Here is a 26,650-nt window from a genome sequence, read left to right on the forward strand (position 1 = left end):
TCTAAAGCCACTGTTCTGATTATCTGAGGTCTTCTAAACTGGAGGTAACCATTTTTGCGTTACATTTGATGTATAATGTTGACTGTGAAGTTGATCCTTGTCGAGTATGTGATATAGGTAATAGGCGTCCACAAACAAAAATATTAAATTTGATTTCCCTTGTAAGTCTTTCGGTGTCTATAGAGCATCCAGCAACCACGTAGAGTCGCCCCCACTATTATTCCTCAGCTCTGAATTCCCTACCTTCGATTCTAATGTTCCTACAGGTTCCGTGACGGCAATACCGCCTTGAAAGGAATATTTGTGTCAAGTCTAGCGTTGGATGCGTCGTTTGGTAAAAGTTCCATCTGTTAATCTAAGTATTTTCAAACTATGTCCATTCAAACCTAGGATCATCTTCACTTTTAAGACTTTAGTACCGACAGAAAACATGCAAATGATATTAAATAAGTCCCCAAAGGGTTCTTAGTAAAGAAACATACTCACGAAGTACCAATTTTATATGTCTATACAAAAGACTACTTTTTTCCCCAGGTCCGATGATTCTCATCTAGCAAAACGCTAGTCCTACAATTCGATCTTTTTACCTAAATTGAGGGAACACGGAATTTTTCTGTTTAGCTTTTAGTGAAACTTTGTTAAAAACTGATTTGTATTTGTGGGACCTTTTTCCCAATACCTTTCATGATCTCAAAAAAAAGATTAGATCGTAATGATGGTGTTGTTTTAATTGCATGTCAGTTGTCTTGCGTTCCTTGTCATTTGTGATACCATGTCATCCTGACGTGAAATGTATTACAATTCGTGGCAGAATTTATAATAAATATCAATCAATTGTTTCGATATGCTTCATATCCTTCAAACGGGGATATTTGTACTTCTAAGAAACATATTGCCCTTATTTGTGGCGTTTACCTTTGAATCAGTGTCATCCAGAAATTTGTTTGGGCTTTCATTGCAAACAGGATGGCTCGTTGAATCGCTTCAGCATGTGAAATCTTACTTGCTCAAATCTAATTTAAGGAAACAATTTGGTTGATTTTTCTCCCCGGAACGTCGGAAGCCTAATATCGTTGTTTTGCTATTATTTATTTCCGCATTTGTTCCCGTTAAATAGATCTCCCTTCGAAGCCTGTCGTAGTTCAAAGAAGTAGCTAAAATTGCAAAAAAAAAGAGGAAAAACAAAGTTTTCAAAAAATATATGAAAAGTAGCTTTGCGTACCAGTACTCCTACTAGCACTAGCTAGTACCGCTAGACATACATTTAACTATTTCAACCGTAAGGTTGCCAGAGATATTCCTAAGTGATGAAATCCACATTTTTTATTAATCTTAAACGTTTTTTAAAAATTGTTAACTCTAAAAGAAAAATTTTCGCACATACCTCGTCGAGGTTTTTCAACGGCATTGACTCCTCTAGCAATGTTGAAGCCTCGAGTCTTTTTGCTGAATACGCTCAGCGAAATTTTTTTATCGATGACTTCGAATTAAAGAAGAATTACTCAAATCGTAAACTGCACTTCACTTTTGAATTTAAAGACTTCGGAAAATGAAGTATTGCAAAGTTTACGCTCTCAACACTCAAAACACCCGTTTTACATTTGTGCTGCTAGAATAGCCTCCTTACTCCACTTCAGCCATGTGGAAATGTACATACTGTCGAGAACTAAGAAGGCATTGCCAAGTTGATTGTTTTACCTAAATTGTTTAAATGAATTGTTACTCAACCGTTACGAAACTTTTAGAGTTTACTTGCCATGTTTTGCAGACCACCATTAGCGGCTTTACTCACTTGCCGTATGCACGGATTTTAATAAAATTATTGATCTAATCAGTCATAAATTATTGATCGTTAAACTGCAAGTCACCGGCTTTTTTTTATACTTAATGCGAAAGATATTTGCTCTTATAGTCATGGTAGACCATTGCCAGGTCGGTTTAATCCCATCATCTTTGATCAGTTCTCCATCTTGGCATACTTCTTAGTTAACAACGATCTCCCTTCGGTAATTAAATACAGCCGAATACTAGTGTACGCTGACCGTATTGAAGTGTTTCCTTCCTTTAACTTGAAATTACTTTCTTTCTTTCGCAAAAGCCCCACACAGCCTATCTTAGTGAGAGCTTTGGATTCAATTGGATTCAAATGGATAATTTCAAGGCTCCCAGCCACACAATTTACATTTTAATTTTGGCCTGTTATTGGCAAGTGGTACGGATATCGGTTGCAATGAGGTATTTTTTACACAGCTTGCAAAAAGCTCGGCCCGTGACTGCATCTTTCGACACACTGTATGTGTATTCTGTCTAAAGAACATCCATCCTACATTCTCGTGCCCGAAAGGACAGGGGTTGCAAATACTTTTATATTAACACCACCACTTTGTCACTTTAACTATATGCGCCTTGATTTGGCAGCATTAAAACTTAACCTTTTAGACCGACCTCATTCTGTTATTATCACATATTGATTTAATGATTTTAAAAGAAAATTTGAATTTGAAGAGTAACGAGAACTACTTCTATTCGAATCAGTTTAAGCAAAAATTGCCACACTGTTGACGACAAGAATTGAGCAGATTAAATGTATTGATGAAAAGCGCCTTAATTTTTCGCAATGCAACTGTCAGAGTTTAGTATTAACGTATTGGCGAGATTGGTGTGCAATGTTATTATTGTCAAAATTTGTGATATGTTATCATGGCGAACTAAATAATTTATTCATATATCGAAAAAACCGGAATCGTTGGATTATATTGAAGGTAAATAGTTTTAATAACATAATGGACAAAACATAACGGACCACCGTTGTTTGTTGAAAACATCTACGAACTGAAGCTATTGTATAAAGAGTTGCCGTATGCCTCTTTACAATGAACAAACTCTAAAAAATTTATGAGTGCTGTTCAATTTGAGTAGTTTTCAGTCTATTCTCGGTGCGAACGTTCACGTTCGAAAAGCGAAATTGAACTTTAGCGCGCAAAGGTTTAGTTGGCATAAATCGCGTGTAGAAAGAGGCGTTATATTTGTTAGACCATGTAGGTCATTTCTAGCCATGAATATAAAATTACGCTTCATGGCGGAACAAAACAGTAAAACGTAAACTAATTTTATGGAACCAATCGTAGCTAGATTTTGTTTTATTTTACTTTCTTTTTCTTTTGATTTTTTAAGGCAATGTATGGCGCAAAGATGGTGCGTCCGCTCCAAGACGATGCAATGAAATTGAGACTACTGCAACCATTCAATATTGATTGCAATTATCCTGCGTATGACACCATAGAATCAAAATATTTCAGAGTGCAAAAATAACTTATGTGGTTTGCACTTCTATCAACATAATCAGATCTTGTCCGCATATTAAGCCTTTTCTTCTAAAAACCGTTAGGTAGAAACAGATTAATAAATTGGTCCATTTCAGAATGAAATATTTTCGCCGTTATGTTCGAAGTTGGAATTCAACTGTCACTGAAGTAGCAATTTTTTAAAAAACTTAACGCGGAATTATTTATTGCTCTCTTTTATTTATCATTTAGTTTTTCCTTATACATCATACTTTCTATATTATGTTAACTTGTTTTAGGTCTTTAAATAGTTTTGAACAGATATCTGTATGTGTATAGATATATTTAAAATTAGAGAAAAAATAATATGGAACATTACTTTTACAATCAATCTATTACGTATAATATATAAATAATGTGAAACCCAGATACTTTTAAACATTTGCATCCGAAATGCGACAAGTAAGGAAATTATATGCGCCTGCTACTAGATCATCCATACCTACCACGCTTACATTAAAAAATACTGCAAGGATATGAAACCTCGTCACTTTATAACATTGCATGGATAGTATCCATGCCATCCTTCCACATAGTGTGATTACGATTAAAAAGACAAATTTTTCAAAAAATTTTTACGGAGAGAAATATTATCTCTGCAAATTCATGTTACATTCCACTCCAGTTGCGGTACAAGGATATATTAAGTTTCTTCGAATGTATGCAACACCCAGAAAGACTTGAGATAGGCCCATCTCTTATCATGCCTATCAATGCAGAATCACTTTTTGAACCGATCTAAGCTTGTCTGTCCGTCCGCTTGTGTCTGTTTGTACTTTCTTTTCAACCTACAAAACATATTTTGATGAAATTTGGTATGCAGTCTTGTTTTGTGCCAGCAGGGACGCTATTGAAAAAACTTCCAATCGGAAGACTTTTTCGACCACTTCCCGTATAAAGCTTATTTTGAAAAGTCGTTATATGAATAACAGTATTAAACCAAGCGGTGTAGGGTATTTAACGGTAGGCCGCATACCACATTAGTGTTTTCATCTCTATTAATTGAAAATGTTTTTATTCATCAACCAAAGGAAACTTCAAAAACCCCAGAAACTGTGTTCTTGATCAACATCAAGTTCTAAATCCCGTACGAGGAATATCTACGGTAAACGTTTCCATGACCGTAAAAAACAAAACTACCGACTACAATTTGGTTTTCGTTGTACGCAAATCGGTTCTGAATATAGACACAATCGGTGAAAGGACCAGTGCAATACAAAATGAGAATACAGTGCAATATGAAATGAGAATACCTTTGCGGCTTGTGCTTTTGGCTCAGATGCACCGTAAAACTTTCCAGGTATATTCTATAAATATGGAAAAAATCACCCACACTTAGAAAACTTATGTTTACTCTTTTGCTGGATTAAGATGCTACGTAAGATAAGCATTAGCGGCTAAGACCACCGGTCGTATCTTGTAAAAAAGATAGCTAGTCCGGCCATTTTAATAAGGTTTTAATATTTTATTGATATTTTGCCTTTCAAGGTTCAAAGTATTTTGTATACCGCCGTTCTAATGTTTTTATTAGTACTGAAATAAATATTCTTAGCGCACACATATGTATACACGTATGCAAATAAATAAATATATGTACATCAGGAAATTCCCCGAAATAGATTTAGCAAACAGGTCCATAGCATTACCGATAGCGCCTAACATCGGATTAGCCTGAGAAATGATCAGTCCATCAAAATAGGAGGCTATTCACGCAAGTTACGGCGGAAATTGATAAATTGTTAACTAACCCCTGTTACGTTGATGAAAAAAAGAAAGGGCAATTACGTGCTTATGTACATGAAAGCTTTGCCTGCTACGTGATAGATAAGTGAGGCTCGCCTTCTGATGACTATCGTAAAACAACCACTATAAATTCTCTTCCAATTAAATAAATTCAAATGAAACAAAACGGCGAAATATTCTAACAACGCCATAACTTGTTATATGCAGTCTATAAGAAGCGTGAAGAGCACTTGAAGCACTTGAAAAGATGCTTGTGGAAATCGAACTGACAAGTTCACATCTAAGAGACTATTTTACACTCATTTAAAGATTCGCTTTGAAGTAAATGCAACTATGATCTTCTATTATCCCTTGTATTCAGTCAGCTAAGCGTGGCGCATTGTGGTTTATTCCAGCCCAATGAGGTTATAACAAGGCAAAGCTATCAACAGCAGCTCACAAAATTAAGACGAAAAAGCCGTGCAAAGAGCCATACAGCCGATATATCGTTAAATTTTGCTCCACACAGCGTCCTGGAATGGCCCACACTACCTGTTGCTATCAATAGCCATTACTGTTTTTGAAACTTCTTCCGGGTTTCAATACCTGGCTTTGTTCGAACAGACATCTTGCAAGGATAAGAGTACATTGGCAATTTGTTGTCAAGAGCTTCTAGATCTTGTCTACAGATTCTCGACTGCGCGCAGGGAAGGACTTAACTATGAAGAAGCTTAGCCCAACATCCAGGATTTCCTTCAACATCAAGGGTTGTGTTGAACTTATGTATAAGTTGGCTAGGTGAGCCAGGCGAATCGAGTCCTTTAATAGGACTACTGGGCTTTCTCGGCGTTTTCGACCATTCGTCTTCAAGTTAGCCCTGTATTGCGCAACAATCATCCGCACTCGTCGTTTTTTAACCGCATCGCCCGACTTTGGAATAAACTACCTGTATCGGTAGAAATGTTTTCATTTGCAATTCTTTAAAAGACTTGTTCCTTGTGCCCCATATTTCTAAAATCCGTATTGACTCTGTCCGTGACGTATCGATTTATTAAAATTTATCTTATGAAAATTAAAAAATTGAAATTTAGGTTTTTGTGAAGTACTCGTTTCTTTTAAAATTTTTGGTACTTATGGCAATCTTAGGATGTACAAAATAGAAACTCACCAGCTTATATACATTACGTGAAGTCATTTATTGAATACAAACCCTTTGGTTATGTTTCCTGCTACTATTTGTATTTTCTTAATTCTTTTGACCTTCTAACTGTTTTCTTCTTGGCGGTTAAGGCTGAGTTTGTAATGCTCGACCTAGCATCTATACCGATTGATTCATTTTCCTCAACTGTCTGTTCTTCTTTTCTGTCTATATCTGTATTTTCTACTTTTGAAGAGCTAAGCGATGTTTCGACAGCATTTACATTGGCCGTTAAATTGCTACTATAATCGGTATTAATTTTTGAAATTTTTTCATCGTCTCTTTCCATTTCCATAACAGTGCTTTTATTAGCAATTGTTTCATCTTCAACAGCATTCTCCTGCCTTGCTGATCTTATTGCTTGGCAATAATAATTTAGACCACTTAAAAATATTCCAATTTGAAGAGTAGCGACCGCAGTTGCCGAAGACGACTTTAATCAAAACAAATGTAAGTAGATAAAATGATAATTTCTTTAATATTGCGTACCATAAAGAGTCCTTTAACTTCGCGTGAAACTAGTAATGCAACTAGAAAAACTACGACTTGCACTTGATTGTTTCCCATGACTTTGAACGCTTTCGTTGTAAAAAGAAGTTCTAACAAACTGAACAAAGAAAACTCCCTCCCATTTTTATAGCCTATTTATAGAAATAATGCTTTAATAATCATTTCTTTTAATGAGTGCAACGAATACGTGCTTTCGCTGTAAAAATTCCAATTATTACATTTTAGTGGTATTTGAATTCTGATGGTATTATGAATTGCAGACGCTGGCTTGCGATAATACCCTATCAAGTAATGCTACTTTTTAGCAGCTATTTAATAAATAATTAATTATTCCACGCTACAAACACAAGTATAAGCATGTAGAAAAAAATGTATACGAGATCTGTTCTAAGGGATAGTCGAACTAGTACAAAATTAAACCGTCCCTCTTGTTTAACGTAGGGTGTAAATCGCTTTGATTACCTTAACTGTAACTAAAAACTTGATATATATTGATAACGATCGATACACGTTATAGCTAAAGTGCATACTAGTTTTTCCATAACAAATCATTTATTATTCACATATCAGAGTAAGAAGGAACCGTTACGTCATGAAACGGAACTATATCAAGAATTGTTCATAAATTTGTCATTTTTGATGTTTTTATAGTTTTTTTATGAAAGGAAAGTGATGCCTAATAGTTAGAATGAGTTATTTTATTGTCTTTAAAGTGAACGTACACCGGTGCCGAATATGTATTTTTGTACCCATTACCGAAGGACGAGAGGTAAATTCGTTTTATCAAAACCTTTGCAACACCCAGAAGGAAGCTTCAGATACCCTACAAAGTCTATACATTCTTAATCAGCGTAAAATTCCGAATTGATTTAAACTTGTATAAATTGTTTGGCCGCAAAACTGAAGCGATCGACTTCAAAATTTGACAGAAACATTTTAAGTTATTGCGTGCAGGTGTGTATTGAGAACAAGCCCAACCAGTTGAAGGACATGCTTGCAGTACTTCTTACTCATATGCAATACAACTTCTCACCACAACCACCTAACGAAAAAAGAATGAATTTCTTTCACACAAAAACAAGGCATAATCAATTCAGAATTTCACGTTGATTAAGAATATGTATGCTTTATAGGATATCTGAAGTTTTTTTTACTTACATTATGAAACAAAACAAAACAAGTGTACCCCCATCCCACACTTGCTTTCTTTCTAAAAGGTTCGACATGTAAAAGGTACAGAACAAAAGGTTGTCATTTCATATTTCTGTTGGAACCGTCTTTGGGTCGACACTATTCGCGCTTTCCTATGCATGAAGTAGTCAAAATGTGTTGTTTTTATATATGAAACATTATTACAGAAATAAGGGACTGTGGTTCTAACATTTTTTGTTCAGCGTTTGTATTTATTAAAAAAGCTTTGAATTATAATTTCAGAAAATAAAGAATGTGCGTACAAATATATTTATTTTAACGCCCTAAAAATCGGACAGAGGTGACGAGGTCTTCTCTAAAGGACAGAGTTTACCCTCGTTAGTATCAGCTCATTTTCCATCCTTTATCACTGTAGCCGTTGCTAAATGAATGCGGTATTCTTACGAACTTTTTAAGCTTAAATTGAAAATTGGCTCAGAGGCGTAACCACACACTGGAACACAATGTTTACTACTCGAATGATAGGTCGACCTATTGCCTCACCCTCCTCAGAAAAATTTGTATATTGCACATCAGGTGATAAAATTAATATGTATCCCTATTGGAATGAGGGGTCCATTTCTGAGATTTTTTCCTTTTTTTTTTGTTTTCCTATATGACCAGCTAGACAAGATATATCCCTGCATATGCAGGCATGTTGTAAGCTAGCATGATTTATTGGTAAAGAGGGAGGGAACAAGGTAGCAGCGTTTGAATAGATAGACTTAAAAGTGGAGGTGTCAGGAACGTTGGGAAAAACCAATGGTAGTAGGTTGTTCCAAAGGCGGGCAATGCAATTAGAGAACAACGTGTCGCGGAAGTGTATCGTGCTCGTGGTATATGGGAAACTCCAGAACTTAAATAAGCACACAATCCACATTACACCGGCGCTCATAAGTATCGAAGTTTGTACACATTGTTTCGTCGCCTATGAGCTCCTAAGCCTTTCGCTGAATACAGTCAAGCAGGGAAGATTTGGGAGCCCCAATACATTCAGTTGTATTTTAATTTTGGTTTGATGTAGGCGGTGGAAAGGGTTTGTTAAAGCTGTTAAAAAAATGAATATAGTGCACCAATAGCCTTGATGCACCTTCTTACCCCCAACAATTTCAAAAAAATTGACCTTGTTGCTCAGTTTGACTGGCTGTCAATCTTCCAAGCCAACGTTCACGGTCGCAAAGTAAGGAACTAAGCACGCAAACATTTATTTGGCACAAATCAGGTGAAAAAAGTCGCGATTTACCAACAAACATATCTTACTTTTATTTATTTTTCGTTGTAGGACGCTACTAGCAATATATGCGGAGTTGCGCTTTTCGGCGAAAAAAAAAGAAATATATCAACTAAGTTGAGAGACCAAGTGGTACTTGAATCAGATTTTAGTTTATCTAATTTCCTGTTTATATCCTACAACGCTGGTGGTACTACGGCATATTAAGTTTGTGTGTAGCTATATAACATTCAGGGGCACTTTTATTATATCGTCCCAAGCTTGCCCCTCGATCTGTCCGTGTTTCCGTCTCGTATTATTTTCTTCAACTGGAAAGGTTCTGATCGGACCACTTTTTCGATCCAATGACACCTTATTCTGACAAGTCGTTTTAGGATTAACTTTATTAATCAACGTAGTGTAGGATGTTTGATAGTTTCACGTGTTTCAAGAGTATTTGGTTAGCAAGCGCTTTCATCGCGAAGCAACGATAGATTTTGCAAAATGTGTAGACGTAATTGATGAAAGGAAAGCTCCAAATATTCCTTAAAAGTAGAAATATATTTGAATATTACTAAGTCGTACAGACAAAGTCAAATGCTGCCTGAGTTTTACGAGAGTTCGTCATGTCAAAGCTTGAAAAATTGAAAAAAGAAACAAGTTACAGCGCTACAGCCGGCAAGGCCGGATATTCATTCCTAAAAAGCTTCGGCTACTACTCTACACCAACCTTGTCACAACATGCAGGAATGCAAATATCCTTAACTCATTAATAAAATGCTATGAAAGCGGTAGTTCCAAGACCAATCTTATGAAACGGATCGTACGCTCTTCTACTTTCAATTAATGAATTTCATCTAAGGGCGTTAATCCCTTCTACGGGGAGAAGTTGCTTACATTAATAGCTGGTAGAACGTGTATTTAAATATCTGTGAGCATATATATATATACAAATATATATATATGTATAATATAAGTATATATATAATATAAGTATGTAACTATGAATTTGGTGTCAACATTCATTTTTTTGATATATACCAATTGGATTTTTAACACTTTTTTCCGCTTTTCATTAAATAAAATTTTGTCAATAAAAATTTAGCGTCTTTATCAAATAGAACAGCTTATGGGCTCGTCAATATTTTAACGGAATTCCACAATTTAATGATGTGGAATTTGATGAATGGCAGCTTAAAGTAAACGTGCATTTGCGTTTACTGTGGTTGGTACTTATCGGTAGTCCACCAGAGGATAGTGCGGCGAAACAGAAGGCTTTGAAGAAAGACAGAGAGAGGAAAGCAAAAGAACTAAATACATCGACATTCGATATTATTACGTAAGAGGTAACATATCTTTCGGCAATAATGATCTTGAACCTATACAAACTGGAAACCAATTGGCTGACATGTTTACCAGGCCAATTGAATAGATATGTGCTTAAATATTTCTATTATATGTTTACTATATAAATACACATGTACGTATCCCTATGCATTTGCTGTCAAATTCAATTTTTGATTATTCTGTATGCACCAACTGGATTTTCAACACGTTTTTCTGTTCATCATTAAATAAAATTAAATAAATAATTTAATAAAAAATTGTGTGTGAAGAGCTTGCAGATCAAACTGAGTTCATAAATCTATTGCATTTCCCACGTCTGGCTCCAGAGTTTGCGACAAGCTGCTGCTCTTTAAACAGTCCTGCAAGCACTCTAACCGCAGGAAAATATTTCAGGTGAAAGTGTAGGCTATTGACTTATCTTAGAAGAATTTCTTCTTTCACTCATAAATGCTTGCACTGTATGTGAACAAAGAATAGTAATTGGAAGAACTGTTGCTATGTCTGGACATTGAATGAGTTTTAGAGATTACTCTAATTGTTCCAAATGTAGAAAAAATCCAGCCGAACATCGAATATGGTTAGGGCTCAGTAATATTGAAAATCATACTGTCCATTTTAATTGTTCTTAGATAATTTTGGTCACAAACTTAACTTTAACTTGCGGTATTTCTGCTAAGATATGTCTTATGCTGCGGAAATTATATAACCTGAAACCACGTTTGCCAGTTTAAGTTAAATGTACAATTGCGCATGCTCTTCTTTTGTCGCATGTTGAGCTGTATTGAAGTTATCTCTGACTATTCGCCTAATAATCTGGAAAGACTTAAATTAATTGTCAACCGCATTACACATTTTGTCTCTAATGCGTGACCAAATTTCCTCTTTCGTTCATGCTTTTTGCAAATTCTCTTTCTATGACTGCTTGAAATTTAGGCTGTTCATCTACCTCTACAAAATTGTTAGTGATAAGCGCCGAATCTTCTAATTGAACGATTACGTTTTTCTAGGTAGAGTAGGAATGCGTTACTGCTGACTTTGAGAATTTTTGCTGGCTCTTCTAAGAGGAAATTGGACTCTTTCTTCAAACGCCTAATTCGTCCTACACCAATAATTGACGATTACAAAGCTTAGCCATAGAGCCGGCCGATTATTTTAGTGGTCTTTAATCCTTTCTACGCACATGATTTATACGAATTGAATGTTGGCGAAATTTGCATTGTTGATACGGTCCGTACCACTGGATAATGGATTTTTTTTATTTACAATTAATTTGGGGGTGACATCGAACATGGTCCGAATCAAACTGTTTTTAATAGGGCCCGCAACTAGTCCAAAACACGTCAGTATACCGAATTTCTCAAAAATTACGACTTGAAGGACTCGGTCACCAGCCCGACAAAGTATTTAAATCAATTCAGAAAAATGTGGGTACCTTCTGAAGTGCTTCTGGGTATATACTTAATACACACTATATCGTAAGCGTAAAAATGTAAAATTAAAGGTATGATACCTTACGATCGTTATTGAAAAGACAACAACAACAGAAACCAAGGCAAAGAGATTGCATTGCATTATTTACATTATTCGCACTAAAGCATATTTATTTGCTTCAAGGTCTCTTGACAAATATTATTATATACTATGTGCAGTGTTACGAAATAAAAACGTGTAAGCTTGCGAATACAATTCGAAATTATTTATTAAAAACATACATGCTGGTCTATCTTCTTAATAATTTTGAGTTTTTAACTGTTCTTTTCGTGGCTTTCGAGTCTGAATTGGTAATGACGCTTTTGAATTTGGGATCTATTAAGGATCTTTTTGCAACATTTTCCACTTTGTTTCCATTTATATTTGTTGTTACCACATTCGAAGCTCTAGCGGAATTTTCGACCGAATTTATAGTTTTGTTTAAACTGTTCACATTGGTTGCGTTCGTGTTCTGAAGTTTTTCATTGCCCGCTGTGAATTCCGCATCAACTTTGTTTTCCCAAAGTTCTTCGTCTCCAACAACACTTTCCTCCCTAGCCGATTTTATTGCGTAGCAGTAATAATTCATACCATTCAAAAATATTCCAATTTGAAAGGAAGTGATTGTACTCCTCGAACACCACTTTAATTTAAATTTCTCGCGTAAATAAATCAAAGGATAATTACTTTAATATTGCTTACCGTAGAAAATCTTTTGACTTCGTGTGCACCTAACAATGCGACTATGAAAACTGCCATTGGGACTTGATTGTTTGCCATGACTTTCAACCTTTTCGTTGTAAAAAGAATTTTTAATAAACTAAAAAATAAAATTCTCTTCCATTTTTATAGCCTTCTATTCTTATATTAGTGAAAATAATCTTTTAAAAATCATTTATAATAATGAACGCAGCAGATGTACATTCGATGTAAAAATTTTAATTATTACATTTGAATGGTATCAAGAGTTAAAAACGATATCGAGTTTGTGGGAAAGCACCCTACCTAGTCGATTAGGAATAAAATTTCATTACTCTTTATTAGTTATCTCAAAAACAATCTGTTACAAGTGTACATAGTAGTGCTCATTTATCGATACGTAAAGCTCCTTAATATTTAGAAGAAAATATGTAAGTTTTCTGTTCTAAAGAATGGTTAAAAAAATAATTAAGTAAAATTTCCTGGGCATCTATTCTTATGATCTAAGAAGACAATTTATCTACTCAGAAATCAATAACTTAGAGTGCAAAAATATAATTGAAAGCAATACACTTTGATGTAGTACTTGCTCTAATTTCTATTCCTTAATGCTTCATACGATTCGCTGAAAAACTTAAAATTATTATTACTATTGATTCCCAAGCTTTTTGCATAGTTACGTCGGTTTATTAGCACACTCCCAGTTCACATTCACATTTGTTGCGAACGTGCTTGTGCAACAAATCTGTAGATCCCCTTTTCTTTTCTTTTTTTTTCTCTTATTTGTTTATTTTATCCTTTTGGTCATTTTGTACTTACATCGTACGCTTTATACAAGTTAATTCTAAATATTTATTATACAATTTATTTAAGAAGAACAATATCACTCAATTCGTCAATCATAAAAATAAGTATACAAATAAGTTGCTTTAAGTGTAGCTAAAAGCTTGGTATGAATTGATAACGATCGATGCTTATTTGCGCACGTGAAAACCAGGTTTCGTAGCAGCGTTTCCATAGCGAATTAAACATATTAAAAGCATTGCTTATTAAAGTACCAAACTTTCCCTTCGGCGTCGAAAGTCGCCGTACATACGCTTTGTTATTCCAAGACAGAACTACATCATGGGTGATCCACCAATTTGACATTCGCGTAGTATATTTCTTATGTTTAAGAAAACATGTTACTGCCTAATAATTAAAATGAGTTATTTTATGATCTTCTAGAGCGAAGATTATTCTCTCCAATTTCCCCAAACAAAAGATAAATAGTTTTTTCGAACTGCTTGAAGAGTCTACGCGTAGATGGTCCTAATTAATGCAGCTTATGTGTATTCAATGCAAAAAATTCAATTATTACATTTTAGTAGCATTACGAATTAAAGGTACTGTGGATCTTTCACGTACTCTATATGTAGTCAAGTGATATTACCATTTCCTTATTCTTTTATAGATATTTCATAAATAATCAATTATATCATGCTATTAATATAAATAGAGACGCCCAATTACAGATGTGCGAAGCCGAGAAATTTTCTATGCGAAGTTAACAAAAGTATAGAAGAACCTCCATACTTTTTCTGTTTGAAGATATAGTGAAAAACGTGTAAATCCATCCTCAGTTTACTTTCTACATTTATCTATTTTTATGTAGAGAAAAGATGTTTGCGCTTTATTTACTCGACGATCTCTAACTTGGAGTGAAATATGGAATTGAAAGAAGCATGCGTTTACATCGTTATAACTCTATTTTTTATCATTTAATGCTTCATATGATCCGATTATAAATATTATATATTTGCTAGTTTCGGTTACCAAGCTTTTTGTATTTTGCGTCGGTTTATTGGTACATTTTCAGTTCAGGGCAACAAAACCTCCGGGTGTACCTTGTGCTTTTTGCTCTTATTTGTTTATTTATATGTTAATTTTATCTCTTGGTTTTTTTTTTTTATTTACTATCTTTATAAAAGCCAAGCCCAAATGTTTTGTTAAAGATTTATTTTAGGACTCCTCTACTGCTCAAGGCGGTTGAATTTTATATTTAAATACATAAATTGCCTTGACTGTAACTAAAAGCTTGCCAAGAATTGATAAGAGTTGATACGCGCACGTTAAAAGCAAATTTTATGGCAGCTTTTCGATAATCAGCTCGATATATTAAAGACATAGACTGTGAATGCATTGATCTTCACTTTCGCTATCGAAGGTTGTTATTCCCACGCTTTTTTCTGCTGTGAGAGGAAGAATATCGTAAAACAGAATTATATTGTGGATGATTCATTAATTTGCCATTCGCGTTCGGTTTTTGTCATATATAAATATAAATAATGGTGCGCATTTATAGGTATGCACAGCCTATAAAAGCATATGTTTGCTGTTCTATATCACAAACAAAAATACAAAAGAAAGTCCACGCCTTTCCTCGTATTCGTTTTAAGAGATAATTATAGAGTTCTTCTTTTAGCTTTTAATATTTACTACATTGTTATAAAATTCTCTTTTCTAAGATAGTCCGTATCACTAGACCGCGGATATATTGTTCAAGAGAAGTACACTTCAGAGTTCTTTTATTTACAATTATATTCCTTAACAGCGGAATCATTTATTTACAATCATGTTCCTTAAATGTAGGATTATTCACAATTTATTTTTGCCGTACTCTCAACTTCTATGTTCTTGCCCGAATAATTCTCTCTTCCACAAATATTCTATTTATATACATTTTGACAAGCATGTTACTATACCTAAATTTATGGTTTTCTTTTTAATCCCAGCATGCTTTTCCTCCCATCGTTTTCATCGGCCTGCAGCTGCCTGAAGTGCCGGCGAATGTGCATTTGGTTTTTCCTTCTTTAGGGAATTTATTATTAGGGAAAATTACTTAGCTGAAATTACATGGATTTGGGATTTTTTACATACATTCAAAAAAAGGCGAGCCTAATACCTAAGTCGGCTGTTATTCCATTGTAGCTGAATTTCGTACGTAGCTAAATAAGTAAATTGGCTTGACTGTAAGTAACAACTTGATACGACTTGATAACGACGTTAAAACAAAATTTCATGACAGTTTCTCTTTAACCAGCTGCATATTAATAAAAGATAGGCTATCAATGGTCACTATCGGATGGCCTTCAGTTCAAACTACCTTCTCAAAGTTTTGGCGTATTTTCATATTGATGATCGATTTTCTCGAACAAAAGCAAGGTTGAAGTAACTAGAGGCAATCTTGTTGTAAAATGTTTCCAGGGTAATTGGATTTACAAATATAGTTTGCCCTAAAAAGATTATTTGCTATCCATGGAGCCAATTCGCATCGCGTTTCATTCAAGAATTAAATGTCAACATACGGTTTCATTAAAATCTGATGGGATAATCGAATAATACTTGAAAAGTTTGCTGCTATCCGTCGAGGTGTAAATGGTATGATCGCAACGCTTTTACACATTTGTATCAAACGCTTTTACACATTTGTCTATAAACAAAAAACGCGCTTCAGCTTTTTGTTTTAATTTTTAAACGCGTACGATAGTTAACAGCCGACGTGTAGCGGACTAAATTGGCTTAACGGTCTTTCCCATTCTTATGTTTAATTTGTTGATACTGTGAGGAATCAAAGCCAAACCGCGAAAACTAGTCTTAATATAAAACAACATTTCAACACAAATCTATTACTCATTTAACCACTCATCGTTATTCTAAATCGCATTGAAAATTCACACTTTAGTTATAGTGGGACTAAAATTAGAATACGCTTGCCATATAAAGCGATGCATGTTAAAATTTATTTCATAATCATTGTTCAGTTTTAAGCGAATAAAAATATTAACATGAAACTCTACTCCATATTAATAATTGCATTGGTCGGACTTGCTCTGTTCGCTGATCAGGGGCAGACTAAGGGTGGGCTTGGCAAAGTATTCGGAAAAGTCGCTGTGAGGACAAGAACGGAACCGATGTGAATATTATTTTATAAAATTTTTTTTTTCAAATAAAATTGTAGGGAAAAACCGTCAAGGCAGCCACTAAAGAAGGAATCAAGCAGGGATCGAACCTTATCGATGAGAGAAAGCAGCGGAGACAAAGTAATTAATAAGGGAGATATGGCGTCGCTATGATTAGGGCAACTAATAAACATTCGTTATAAATCAGAAATTTTTGCTCTAAGCATCATTAAATTATGCTTGTACGCTACTGTTTTTTTTATAAAAGTCCTCCTTATGGAGTGGTCAGTCAAGCTCTGAATACTGGAAAACCGCTTTTCAAATCTAGGAAAAATTACAAGCAGAAATAAGAGGATGATATTTTTAACATTTACGTATTTAACAGTTTACGGCTTTAAGAATTTGGCTCGTCAAGTTGAACAAAGTTTTGCAATTATAACCATAACTTTAAGGTACGATGTAAAAATAAATATATATATACATTGTGTAAATACATCAAAATATTTGAGAGAAAATGACAGACCTCTTGCAACATTTTATGTCTGCTCATATGAAACTGGGATCAGAATCTTAAGTCGGTTCAAGTGTATAGAAGTAAACTTATTGATTAAACCCTAACAGATTTTTTAATTTTTTATTATTAAACTGTTTGGTTCAGTTTGTCATTCAAACACGCCTATTTTCAGACGTTACTAGAGAAATAAACAGGAACACAATCTGTGAACTTCCAATAAAAATTTCCTCCTGTGTGAGAATTACGATTGAATAGATATTTGTTAATTGCATACCGTTCTACCGAAATGTATCCAAAGTTTCTAATGGCAACGAATGAGCTGATGAAAATTGTTTCGGAGGCTGAATATGAAGTGAACCCCACCAACTTAGTTAAATTTTTCCGAGAGCTTTGAAAAATTCTTATGCTGTCGAAAGAGGTTCCACGAAATAAATTAATCCGTCTTATAAAAAATTATTTTCTAGAATTCACGTACAACATCGCCTTGATAACAAGGTTACAAACTGAGATTTGTCTATTAAAAAGTAACCAGAGCAAGTTCACTGTGTTCGAATCACTTTACATATGATCCAAAAATTGATAACTTTGATCAACTTTAAAGGAATTGATGAAAAGCGTTTCATTTATTGAAAACACACTTCTCGCCTTCTAGTGATAGGGAACTTGGAAATTCTCAGCGGCTATAATGTTAAATATTATTAAAACTAGAGTGCAATGTTACTATGTTTCAAATACTGCCCTTAATCTTTATTTTTATTTATTTACTAGTATGTATACATAGCGCACATATATAACTCACATAATTTTCATTTTTGTATAAGTTCATCTAGAGAATACAAATTTGATGCTGATCAAAAATATATATACTTGATGGAACCTCTGAAACGTAATAAATTTACTCCCATTCGTTTTTTTTTTGGGGAGGGTACAAGGAGTACATAAGGAATTTGATAAAAAAAGATTAAGTTATAAACACAAGCTATAAACATCGCTTCGGTTATTGTAAGGAACGCTAACATTAATAGAAAAAAAGTTCCTCGAACCACATTGAAATTTTTGTCATTATATAAGATCTATGTATTCAGTTTACCTAAGAGGAAATTCTTAGATATAAAACTATGTTTCTTCAGCGAGAGTAAAGTTGCGAATAAATAACAATAGGAATAAATGAGTATCATAGGATCATATTCCCCAAGCCAGCAATGTTCTCAGTTAAAGTAGCAGAACGCTTTGACGTCATTAGTATACATTAATATATATGATGATTTATTTGTAGAAGAGAGATTAATATATAGGGCAAACAAAGCAAGCCCAAGGTGACTGATTTGATGGGAATTTCATCAGATTAGAACGAATTGAAGATTACCTTAAACGACGTACCATAAAGGAAAGATGATAACCAATTAGCTAAACATGAAGGAGAAAGAACCAAAGAAAGTTAGTAATAGCGTTGATCTGCCCTTTATAAATTCCCATTGACAAGAAAAAATGGTGGACTACGTGGTCGCTGCGAAAAGTGAAGTGGTGGTCAAATAGTGCTGTAAAAATATTTGAGCGATGTCTCCAAGATGTTTATTACTGCCTTTGTAATATTGGTAACTGAAACTAATATTCCCACAAACAGAAAATCTACTAATATCAAATAATGGTGTACTCAAGAGGGTAGTAGATAATTGTACTTCAACGAAAGTTGATCTTGTAGCGGCTTACCGTGACAATTAGTGACAATTATCCTAAGAATTCATAAATGATCATTTGTTTGGTAAGGATAAGAGGAGGAAAGTTTAAAATTAATAGAATGGTCATTAGGCATTCTAGAACCATCAAAGGACATAAACAAGTAAAATAAAATAACTTATCTTGTAGAGTTGACAAGTTAATAGATTCGCGTTGTATTATTTAAGCGAATATATTTTATCTTAAACAAGTATCTGTCTAAGTTGAGAGAATTTGCTTGTATCACAAGCAGAGACACATTTTTTGAATTTTCTAATTTAACTTGCACAAGTTATATGTACATTTAGCAAAAGTTTAAACATTAATTTACTTCCAATGTTTTGTGTAGGCAGATCATTTTGATCTCTTTTTTCATGAAATTTTCCCAGTTGCAAAAATGAAGATAGGAGATTGAAATTTCTAAACTTAGATAATTGATTTATTCTGCGCCGTCGATATTTACAATAGAGAAGAGACTCAAATGGAAAGAAAATTTGTCATAGATAAACGTGGGCAAAGGGCAGAAAAGAAGATACCATATATATTTAACGAGAAACTGATTGGAATATTAAATCCAAAGAGTAATTCTAACACAATTCCTTATCATTCAGCTATAAAAATAGATATGTATATACATATTCTATGATTCGGTCTGCTTTGATTCATAATCAACCATAATAACTTGTCCCGATTCTGTGGTTTGCCGTTAAAAAAAAGCATAAGCAATTTTCTATAAATTGCCTTTTTGCTAAATACTGCCGGTAGTCGCAAACATGAAAATCAACAATTTTGTAATATATTTATTAGTAAGTCTGATCCTTTTCGCGGGACGGGCTTTAAGCAAAAAGCCAGCAGCTGGAAGAACAGTTAAAAATAAAGCAATACAAACAGCTGTAAGCCGTGATTAAGTGAAATATTGTTTATTTCTCACTAACGATAATAAATGGTAACATTTATTGCTTAGGATACCACCATGAAGTCGGCAGCGAAAACTTTAGGTAAAGAAGCAATGGGGCGAGGCATGGACGCAGTTTTTGGTCACAGATGTTAAAATTGATAATGTAATATATATGAGCGGAGAAAATGTTTCTTTTAATAAAACTAAAGTCCAAAGAACTAAATGAATGGCTAACTTTTGATTGAAATTTCGAAAATTATTAACTATTAACAGGATAATCACCCAAGTGTAAAACGATGCAGAAGATAACTTTCAATTCTTATTTATTTATTTATTTATTTTTTTGTTAGATTGCTTAATTGATAAACTTTTTTCGATGTTTAAGTTTATTTCGGAAGGATTGAAGGGGCGAAATTATTGTTATGACGTACATTAATGCTGTAGCTAACACAAAAGCTGGTGTTATGCTTTCATCGACATATTTGAAAAAGAATTGCGTAAAATAACCCAAGAGAATGGTAGCAATACCCAATGAGAAGGTGATCATACCAAAAAAATTGTGACGATATTTAACTTCAGCCTTAGTATAAATTTTGTGTATAAATTTCGGTTGGAAATAATTTAAGAAACCACCACATAGACTGCTAAAGCACATAAACGCAGCTGATAAACCTAAAATGTTAAGTCATTATTAAGTAAAAAAAAAGAATAACTGACAAGAAAAGCAAATTCCTAAAATTATATTTACGTACCTATTTTACCATGCCACGTTGCAAAATGCACCTCTGTCGATCGAATTTTACCCACGACTCCCAGCAAAGCCATCGAACCACCAATCATTTGTAGAACGGCGTGATATCTGCATTTATTCCTATGAGATAAGCGATTTGTTAGGGGATTGTAGGGATAATGAGACATTAATGCTTCGGCACCTAAGACATGTATCTACGCATAGAAAAAAAATTTTTTTATGTATTATTATTATTATTATTAATTTCGCCAGAGAAATAAATTCTAAGACTAAACTCTTAAAAGCACTAGCATCTAAGGCTATCGGCTTTTATTAAAAACTCTACCGCCCTTGAGATTCGAACCCACGACCATTGACTTGCTAGTCGAGATTCCTCGCCTTCGGCTACTCAGGCGGAAATTTTTTATGTACACTTTATCTTTTGGTGAATACATAAGTTAGAAACGGCAGTCGACTTGATTCAACGATTTTAATAGGTACACTTGACCTATTCGGCAACTGATTATCATAATCATACATGCCTTAAAACATTTGAATTTTTCGACACAAGAAATTGAAATTATCTCTACAAAAAAAAATTTCTTTTAATATATCGAAAGTGAAGATGGTCAGTGGGGGTTTTGTGCCTATTGATCACTGGTCACTGATCTACTGATAAATATATAAAACAAAGTTTGTAAATCAAAGAATGTTGTAAATAGTGTAATTTTTGGCGTAATGTAGTGCGGATTATGGTTTGTTTTAGCTTATTTCAATTTTTTATCCTGCACTATTGAAGGCATATTAAATTTGTGCGGATGTATGTAACATGCAAACGGTGTTGAGATAAGCTCCTCTCTTATTATACATCAACCTCTTATTATACTAATTAAAAAATTTTCAATTTTAATGTTTGTCAACAAAAATTGGTGCAAAGTAGGGTTTTAGCAGATCAGAGGAATGCGAAAAAATGCGATGAAAAATAAGAGGTAGTTTTTTCGCATGAAATGTTGCTATAATAATACAAGCTGTGGCGGTAAAATCCAACTTTTAATGTCTTATCATGAAAACTGGAGTAAAATACGGCCAGTATGATGAATGTTTATATAATGTGCTATTATTTAAATATTCTCATAAAAAGTAAGGCTTCACATCATAAGAGAATTTAAAAGGCGTGATAATTTTTCGTGAAATACCCGTACAAAGTTTCAAATTTCAGCTTTATACATGCAATGTGTGGTATTTTAACGATATCTACAGCTGTAGAATATAAAGGCGATGTAGAATCCTTTTTCCTGGCTACGCCGGACGGATATGGCAAATAAAATAACCAAATGAAAAACATATTCATGCTAATTTATCTACACTGGCAGAAATATTTTAAGCAAAATTAGATCCAAACCTTTTTTGAAAACCTATAAGTGCCTCACACGATAAAGGTCGTTGTTTATTTATTTATTTTGGATGTTGAGTTAAGGTGGACTAAGCCAATAACATTTGTGGCTTATACGTCCAGATAATAAACGGTAGAATTTATTTGCAAGAAATGTATATAAAACACAAAAAAAAAGAAAAAAATTTGCGGTCATGACATCTAAAGCCGACATATTAAGTGTAATTGAGATTGTTGAGTTTTACTTATTTAAAACAAATTAAGTGTCGAATTTAATAGATTCTTCGAAGTAAATCTTATATTAAATAATATTAAAAATTAGGAGAAATAAGGAGAAATATTCGCGGCTATAAATTTCTTTATTCGCGGTTTTTGAGAATGTAAACAAACAGAATGAAAGGAATCTTATTACTCAATGAATAAAGTATTGTTGCGAAAATCCCAAATCTAGTTCATTTCAGCTAAGTAATTTCCACAAATAACAAATTGCCTAAAGAGGGAAAAACTAAATGCACATTCGCATGCAATTAAATTGATTTTTTTTATATATTTGATTTATTTTTTATTTTGTCACCCAGTAACGTATCCCCTATAATCCCATATAAATTACCACTCCGTGTTCGCGGTTTCTGTATTCGCGGCACTTTTATGGAACATATCCCTCGCGATTAAGGAGCTTTTACTGTATATAATAGGGGAATTAGGATTAGAAGAAAAAAAGAGGCATGTCCGCAACCAGCAGGGACGCACGCTCGCAGTCATTACAGAAGCAAATTGCAAATGAACCCCTAAACCATCGTAAACCGGCAAAAGCTTGGAAATTGATACAGTAAACAATAATTAGTTTTTGAATTATAATTGGATATTAAGGTTAAAAGTTAGTTTAAATACGACATAGGCAAATCGCTCATATTAAGCAAAGTTGTTTTGATAGACTATCAAGAATCGGGATATTAAGTAATATACATCATGATGAAGTTAAACCGAAGCTTGGATGATCTGTTATGGAGACAGGATGTCATCCATTTCACTAAATACAAAGAGAAAGCAGAGGCCTGGAGTTTGAAGATCAATAAGTTATGGTTAACTAAGTCAAACGTTTTACTAAAATCAGTATCTACGACATCCGTGGGAGAGCCACTAAAAAAAGCCGTGAAAACAAGGCAAGTAAACTCTAAGAGATTCGTGGCAGTAGATCTTCCTTTCCGAAAGTCCTGCTGGAATGAAGAAACATAAGATTTAATAGCAAACGCTAGATGCTGAGTAACATTTCGCTCCAACAACTTAGGTAAGACTATCAATTTTGTGATGCCTATATAGTTCTCAACGTGTCTATTTCCAAATTTGGGAAACGGAATAAGTAAGCTACTCTTCCAACACAAAGGAAAACATCTGATTTCGAGGACTGGTTAATGATCATTAAAAAAACACCACTTAGTTCGACGGAATATGTTTTAAGTATACATGATGGAATCCCATCTGGACTAGGCGTAGAATGACATTTTAGAGATCGTAAATTATCTGAAACATCATTTTCTAAAATGAACAAGTTAGGAATCCAAACTGAGCTAGATAACAGATACGCATATTTCACAGCAAAAAAATTTCGTCGGAAGTATTTAGCAAAGGAATTCGAGTCTTCAATATCATCAGAAGACTGAGAGCCGTTGGAAGAAACATACGAGAGATATACATAGATATTTTTCTTTTGGACTTGACGAACTTAAAATAATATCTAGGATTAACAAGCACTGAGGATTTCATCAAATGAAAGTTTCTGCAATAATATTGGTGGTTGACGTAATTAAGTCTATGCTTTGATGCAGAATAGGCACAATGGTCGTAGGCAGAATCTCTCTTCATAAGTTTTTTTATAAGCTTGTTTTTCCTATATCTGTGTCTTTTTAACTACACTGTACACTGTACACTGTCAAAGGTTTTTTGGGAGGCAAACCTGATTGATTATTTGTCATAAGTTTGATAATATTATATCCAAATTGACATTCTTGGAAGTTTTTCTCATAATGCCCACGAGGAGTTAGACGGTCATTTAAAATTCTAGCAAGAAATCGAAGAGATTTCACTCTATTAACTTTACATCTTTTGATAAAGAGCCTAATCTCGCGTTTCGTAATATTATGAGTTAGAATAATTTTCACAGTTTTCAAGAAATCGATTAGTCTCTTATTAACCACGGGATTAATAATCTTTCTGAATACAGATATTAGCGAAATGGGTCTAAAGTTGCTTAAATCATTTAAGTTTGTGACTGGTTTAGAAATGGGTACAACTTTGATGCATCGCAAATGTAAGGCTATAAAGTTAATGGACTAGCAGTCATTAATTGACACAACAGTTAAGCTTTCTCTAGACAGTGCTCTGGCCGTATCACCCATCAGAACCTGCAGCGATAGCTGTCTTTCGGGATTGTAAAGCATACATTAATTCAGGCAATGAGGAGAGTGTATTATTGAGACTACTAAAAGAAATTGAAGGTGTTGTAATGTGATCGACAATTTGAATATAGCTCTTGAGCACATCTAAGTATCTTTTATTATCATGCTCGTTCCATATAGCACAACTATTTAATTTGTGACTGAAATATCGAAGACTATTGATACAAATCCAGAAAAATCTACTGGTCATGCCACTGCAGCACATTGTTTATAGTTCGCGTTTAGTGATTTGATTTTCTTTGATTAATGTAACAAATTCATATTTCGTACTCTTTCCTCTGAGATGTCAATACATTTACACTTTAACGGCCACTCTGTTTATTTTAGAGAGTAAGAGAACTTATGCTTCTCCAGTTTTTTCAAAGTATTAGTTGAAGAAAAAAAGAAACAAGCTTTTTAAATCATTTAAACAGATAAGCGCTTTTTTGAAGAGGTTAACAAATTTTTATTTTTAAAACACATACACATATATATATATATATGTTGAAATTTTCTAAATATTATACACGTACTCCAATAATTGTCAAAAACATATGTAAAGCAGTATCTTGAAAATTTAAGCTCTTTGCGAGCAATGTTGTATAAATGCCAATTAAACCAATTAAAACGTGATTTATTGTATTCACTAAAGATTGAATTTGTTGCCAATTTATCTCCGTATTGGGATTATTGGCAATCGCGGTTTCCATTTCAAATAAACAAGAAGGTTTTTAAGGTTTATTTAAAAATTAGATGAAAGTGAATTTAGTCCTCTACGTTATAATTTCAAAGCAATCACTAAATTAAATTTTCATTGAGTGCAAAAATATATACCTACGTCAGATATATGAAATCGTAGCTTTGCCCGAAACATTGCCGTTTAAGAGAAAAGTAAAAGAGAAAGTTCACTTTAATGCAGTCTCTCTTAAATTATACGTTTATGTGTGCAACTATTAAAAGAAAAAGATTGGTTTCTTTCCTTTTTTTTTCTTTTTCTACACGAAACTTTATTGTGAAGCGTTAAAAATTAAAAATATAATTCTTTTAGATTTTATAAAAAGCCTTTTGGTAATCTACGATGCTATTGTGTTCAAATTACATTATTCGACGAGGTTGTATTTTTTTATTTTATTTATTTTTATTTTACTTATACAAGAAACTCATCTAAAACAAATTGACAGTCGAGTTCAATTGGCTGTTAAAGTAAATCTTAAATTAATTAATATTAAAGCTTAGTATAAGTATAATAAAACAAATAAGAAGGAAAAAAAAAAAAAGAAAATAAGTATATACACAACCAGCATAGAGCCACACCTACAACCATTAAAGCAACAGTGCTTAATACGTGCGATTTGCCTATGTCGTATTTAAACTAACTTTTAGCCTTAATATCTAATTATAATTCAAAAATTAATTATCGTTTACTGTATCAATTTCGAAGCTTTTGCCTGTTTGCGATGGTTTAGGGTTCATTTGCAATTTGGTCCTGCGGGTGTGGGTCCGTGCTAGTTGTGGACATGGTTTTTTCTTGTTTTCCTTCTTATTTGTTTTATTGTACTTATACTAAGTTCTATTATTAATTATTATAAGTTTTGCTTTAAGTACCAATTGAACTCGACTGTTATTTGTTTAGTTGAGTTTCATGTAGAAGTAGAATTAAAATAAATAAATAAATAGGTATATCCAAACAGATGTACAGCCTTTTCGTAATGTAAGGATCATCAAGCTCTTTGGAGCACCTCTTTATAAAACCAAGCGTGGACCTAGCTTTGTTTAACGAGAGCTCAATATGCAAGTTAAAAAGTAATCTATGACCTAAATTTGTGAACGTATACACGTCCTTCAACTTATGCGAATCAATGAAACACTGAGTAATGAATGACTTCCTTCTTGAGAAAGAAAACTTCTTACAATACTCTAGATTTAATTGCAGAAGATTTAAAGAGCACCATCCAACCAAATTATTTAATTCACTTTGTAGCTGATGTGATTGTGATTCTACAGAGAAGGAAGAAAACAGTTTCACATCATCAGCATACATTAAGGTCTGACTGGAATTAATCACCGTTGGAAGATCGTTAATGTATAAACTAAATAAAATGGGACCTAAGTGGCTGTCTTGAGGTACGCCAGACGTCACGGGGAATTCGTCCGCGGTGATGAAGACCCTGAAGGATCTATTGTGCAGATAAGAGCCTATCCATTTCACTAAATAGAAAGGGAAGCCAGAGACCTGGAGTATGAAGATCAATGAATTATGGAAACTAAATCAAACGCTTTGTTAAAATCAGAGTATATTACATCTGTGCGAGAGCCACTAGAAAAAGCCTTA

The 26,650-nt window shown here is 33.7% G+C and overlaps 3 protein-coding genes across 6 annotated transcripts in view; 1 reads left to right on the forward strand and 2 right to left on the reverse strand.

Moving 5' to 3' along the window:
• Positions 1-26,650, forward strand: part of LOC119641053 (centrosomal protein of 104 kDa) — a 59,503-nt gene that overhangs the window by 26,649 nt on the left and 6,204 nt on the right. The window lies entirely within an intron of this gene.
• LOC119641056 lies at positions 12,173-12,779 on the reverse strand. Its single transcript, XM_038039489.1, has 2 exons — positions 12,695-12,779; positions 12,173-12,635 (listed from the first exon to the last, which is right to left on the reverse strand). The coding sequence occupies exons 1-2, from the start codon at positions 12,770-12,772 to the stop codon at positions 12,243-12,245; spliced, it is 471 nt and encodes a 156-aa protein (XP_037895417.1). The 5' UTR covers positions 12,773-12,779; the 3' UTR covers positions 12,173-12,242.
• LOC119641055 (cytochrome b561 domain-containing protein 2) lies at positions 20,051-25,128 on the reverse strand. The gene is made up of 3 exons (XM_038039488.1): positions 24,852-25,128; positions 20,513-20,705; positions 20,051-20,432 (listed from the first exon to the last, which is right to left on the reverse strand). Exons 1-3 carry the CDS (start codon positions 25,026-25,028, stop codon positions 20,116-20,118), a joined length of 687 nt encoding a protein of 228 aa, XP_037895416.1. The 5' UTR covers positions 25,029-25,128; the 3' UTR covers positions 20,051-20,115.

The sequence above is a fragment of the Glossina fuscipes genome, unplaced genomic scaffold (genome assembly GCF_014805625.2).
Source record: "Glossina fuscipes isolate IAEA_lab_2018 unplaced genomic scaffold, Yale_Gfus_2 142, whole genome shotgun sequence".
Classification (NCBI taxonomy): Eukaryota; Metazoa; Arthropoda; class Insecta; order Diptera; family Glossinidae; genus Glossina; species Glossina fuscipes.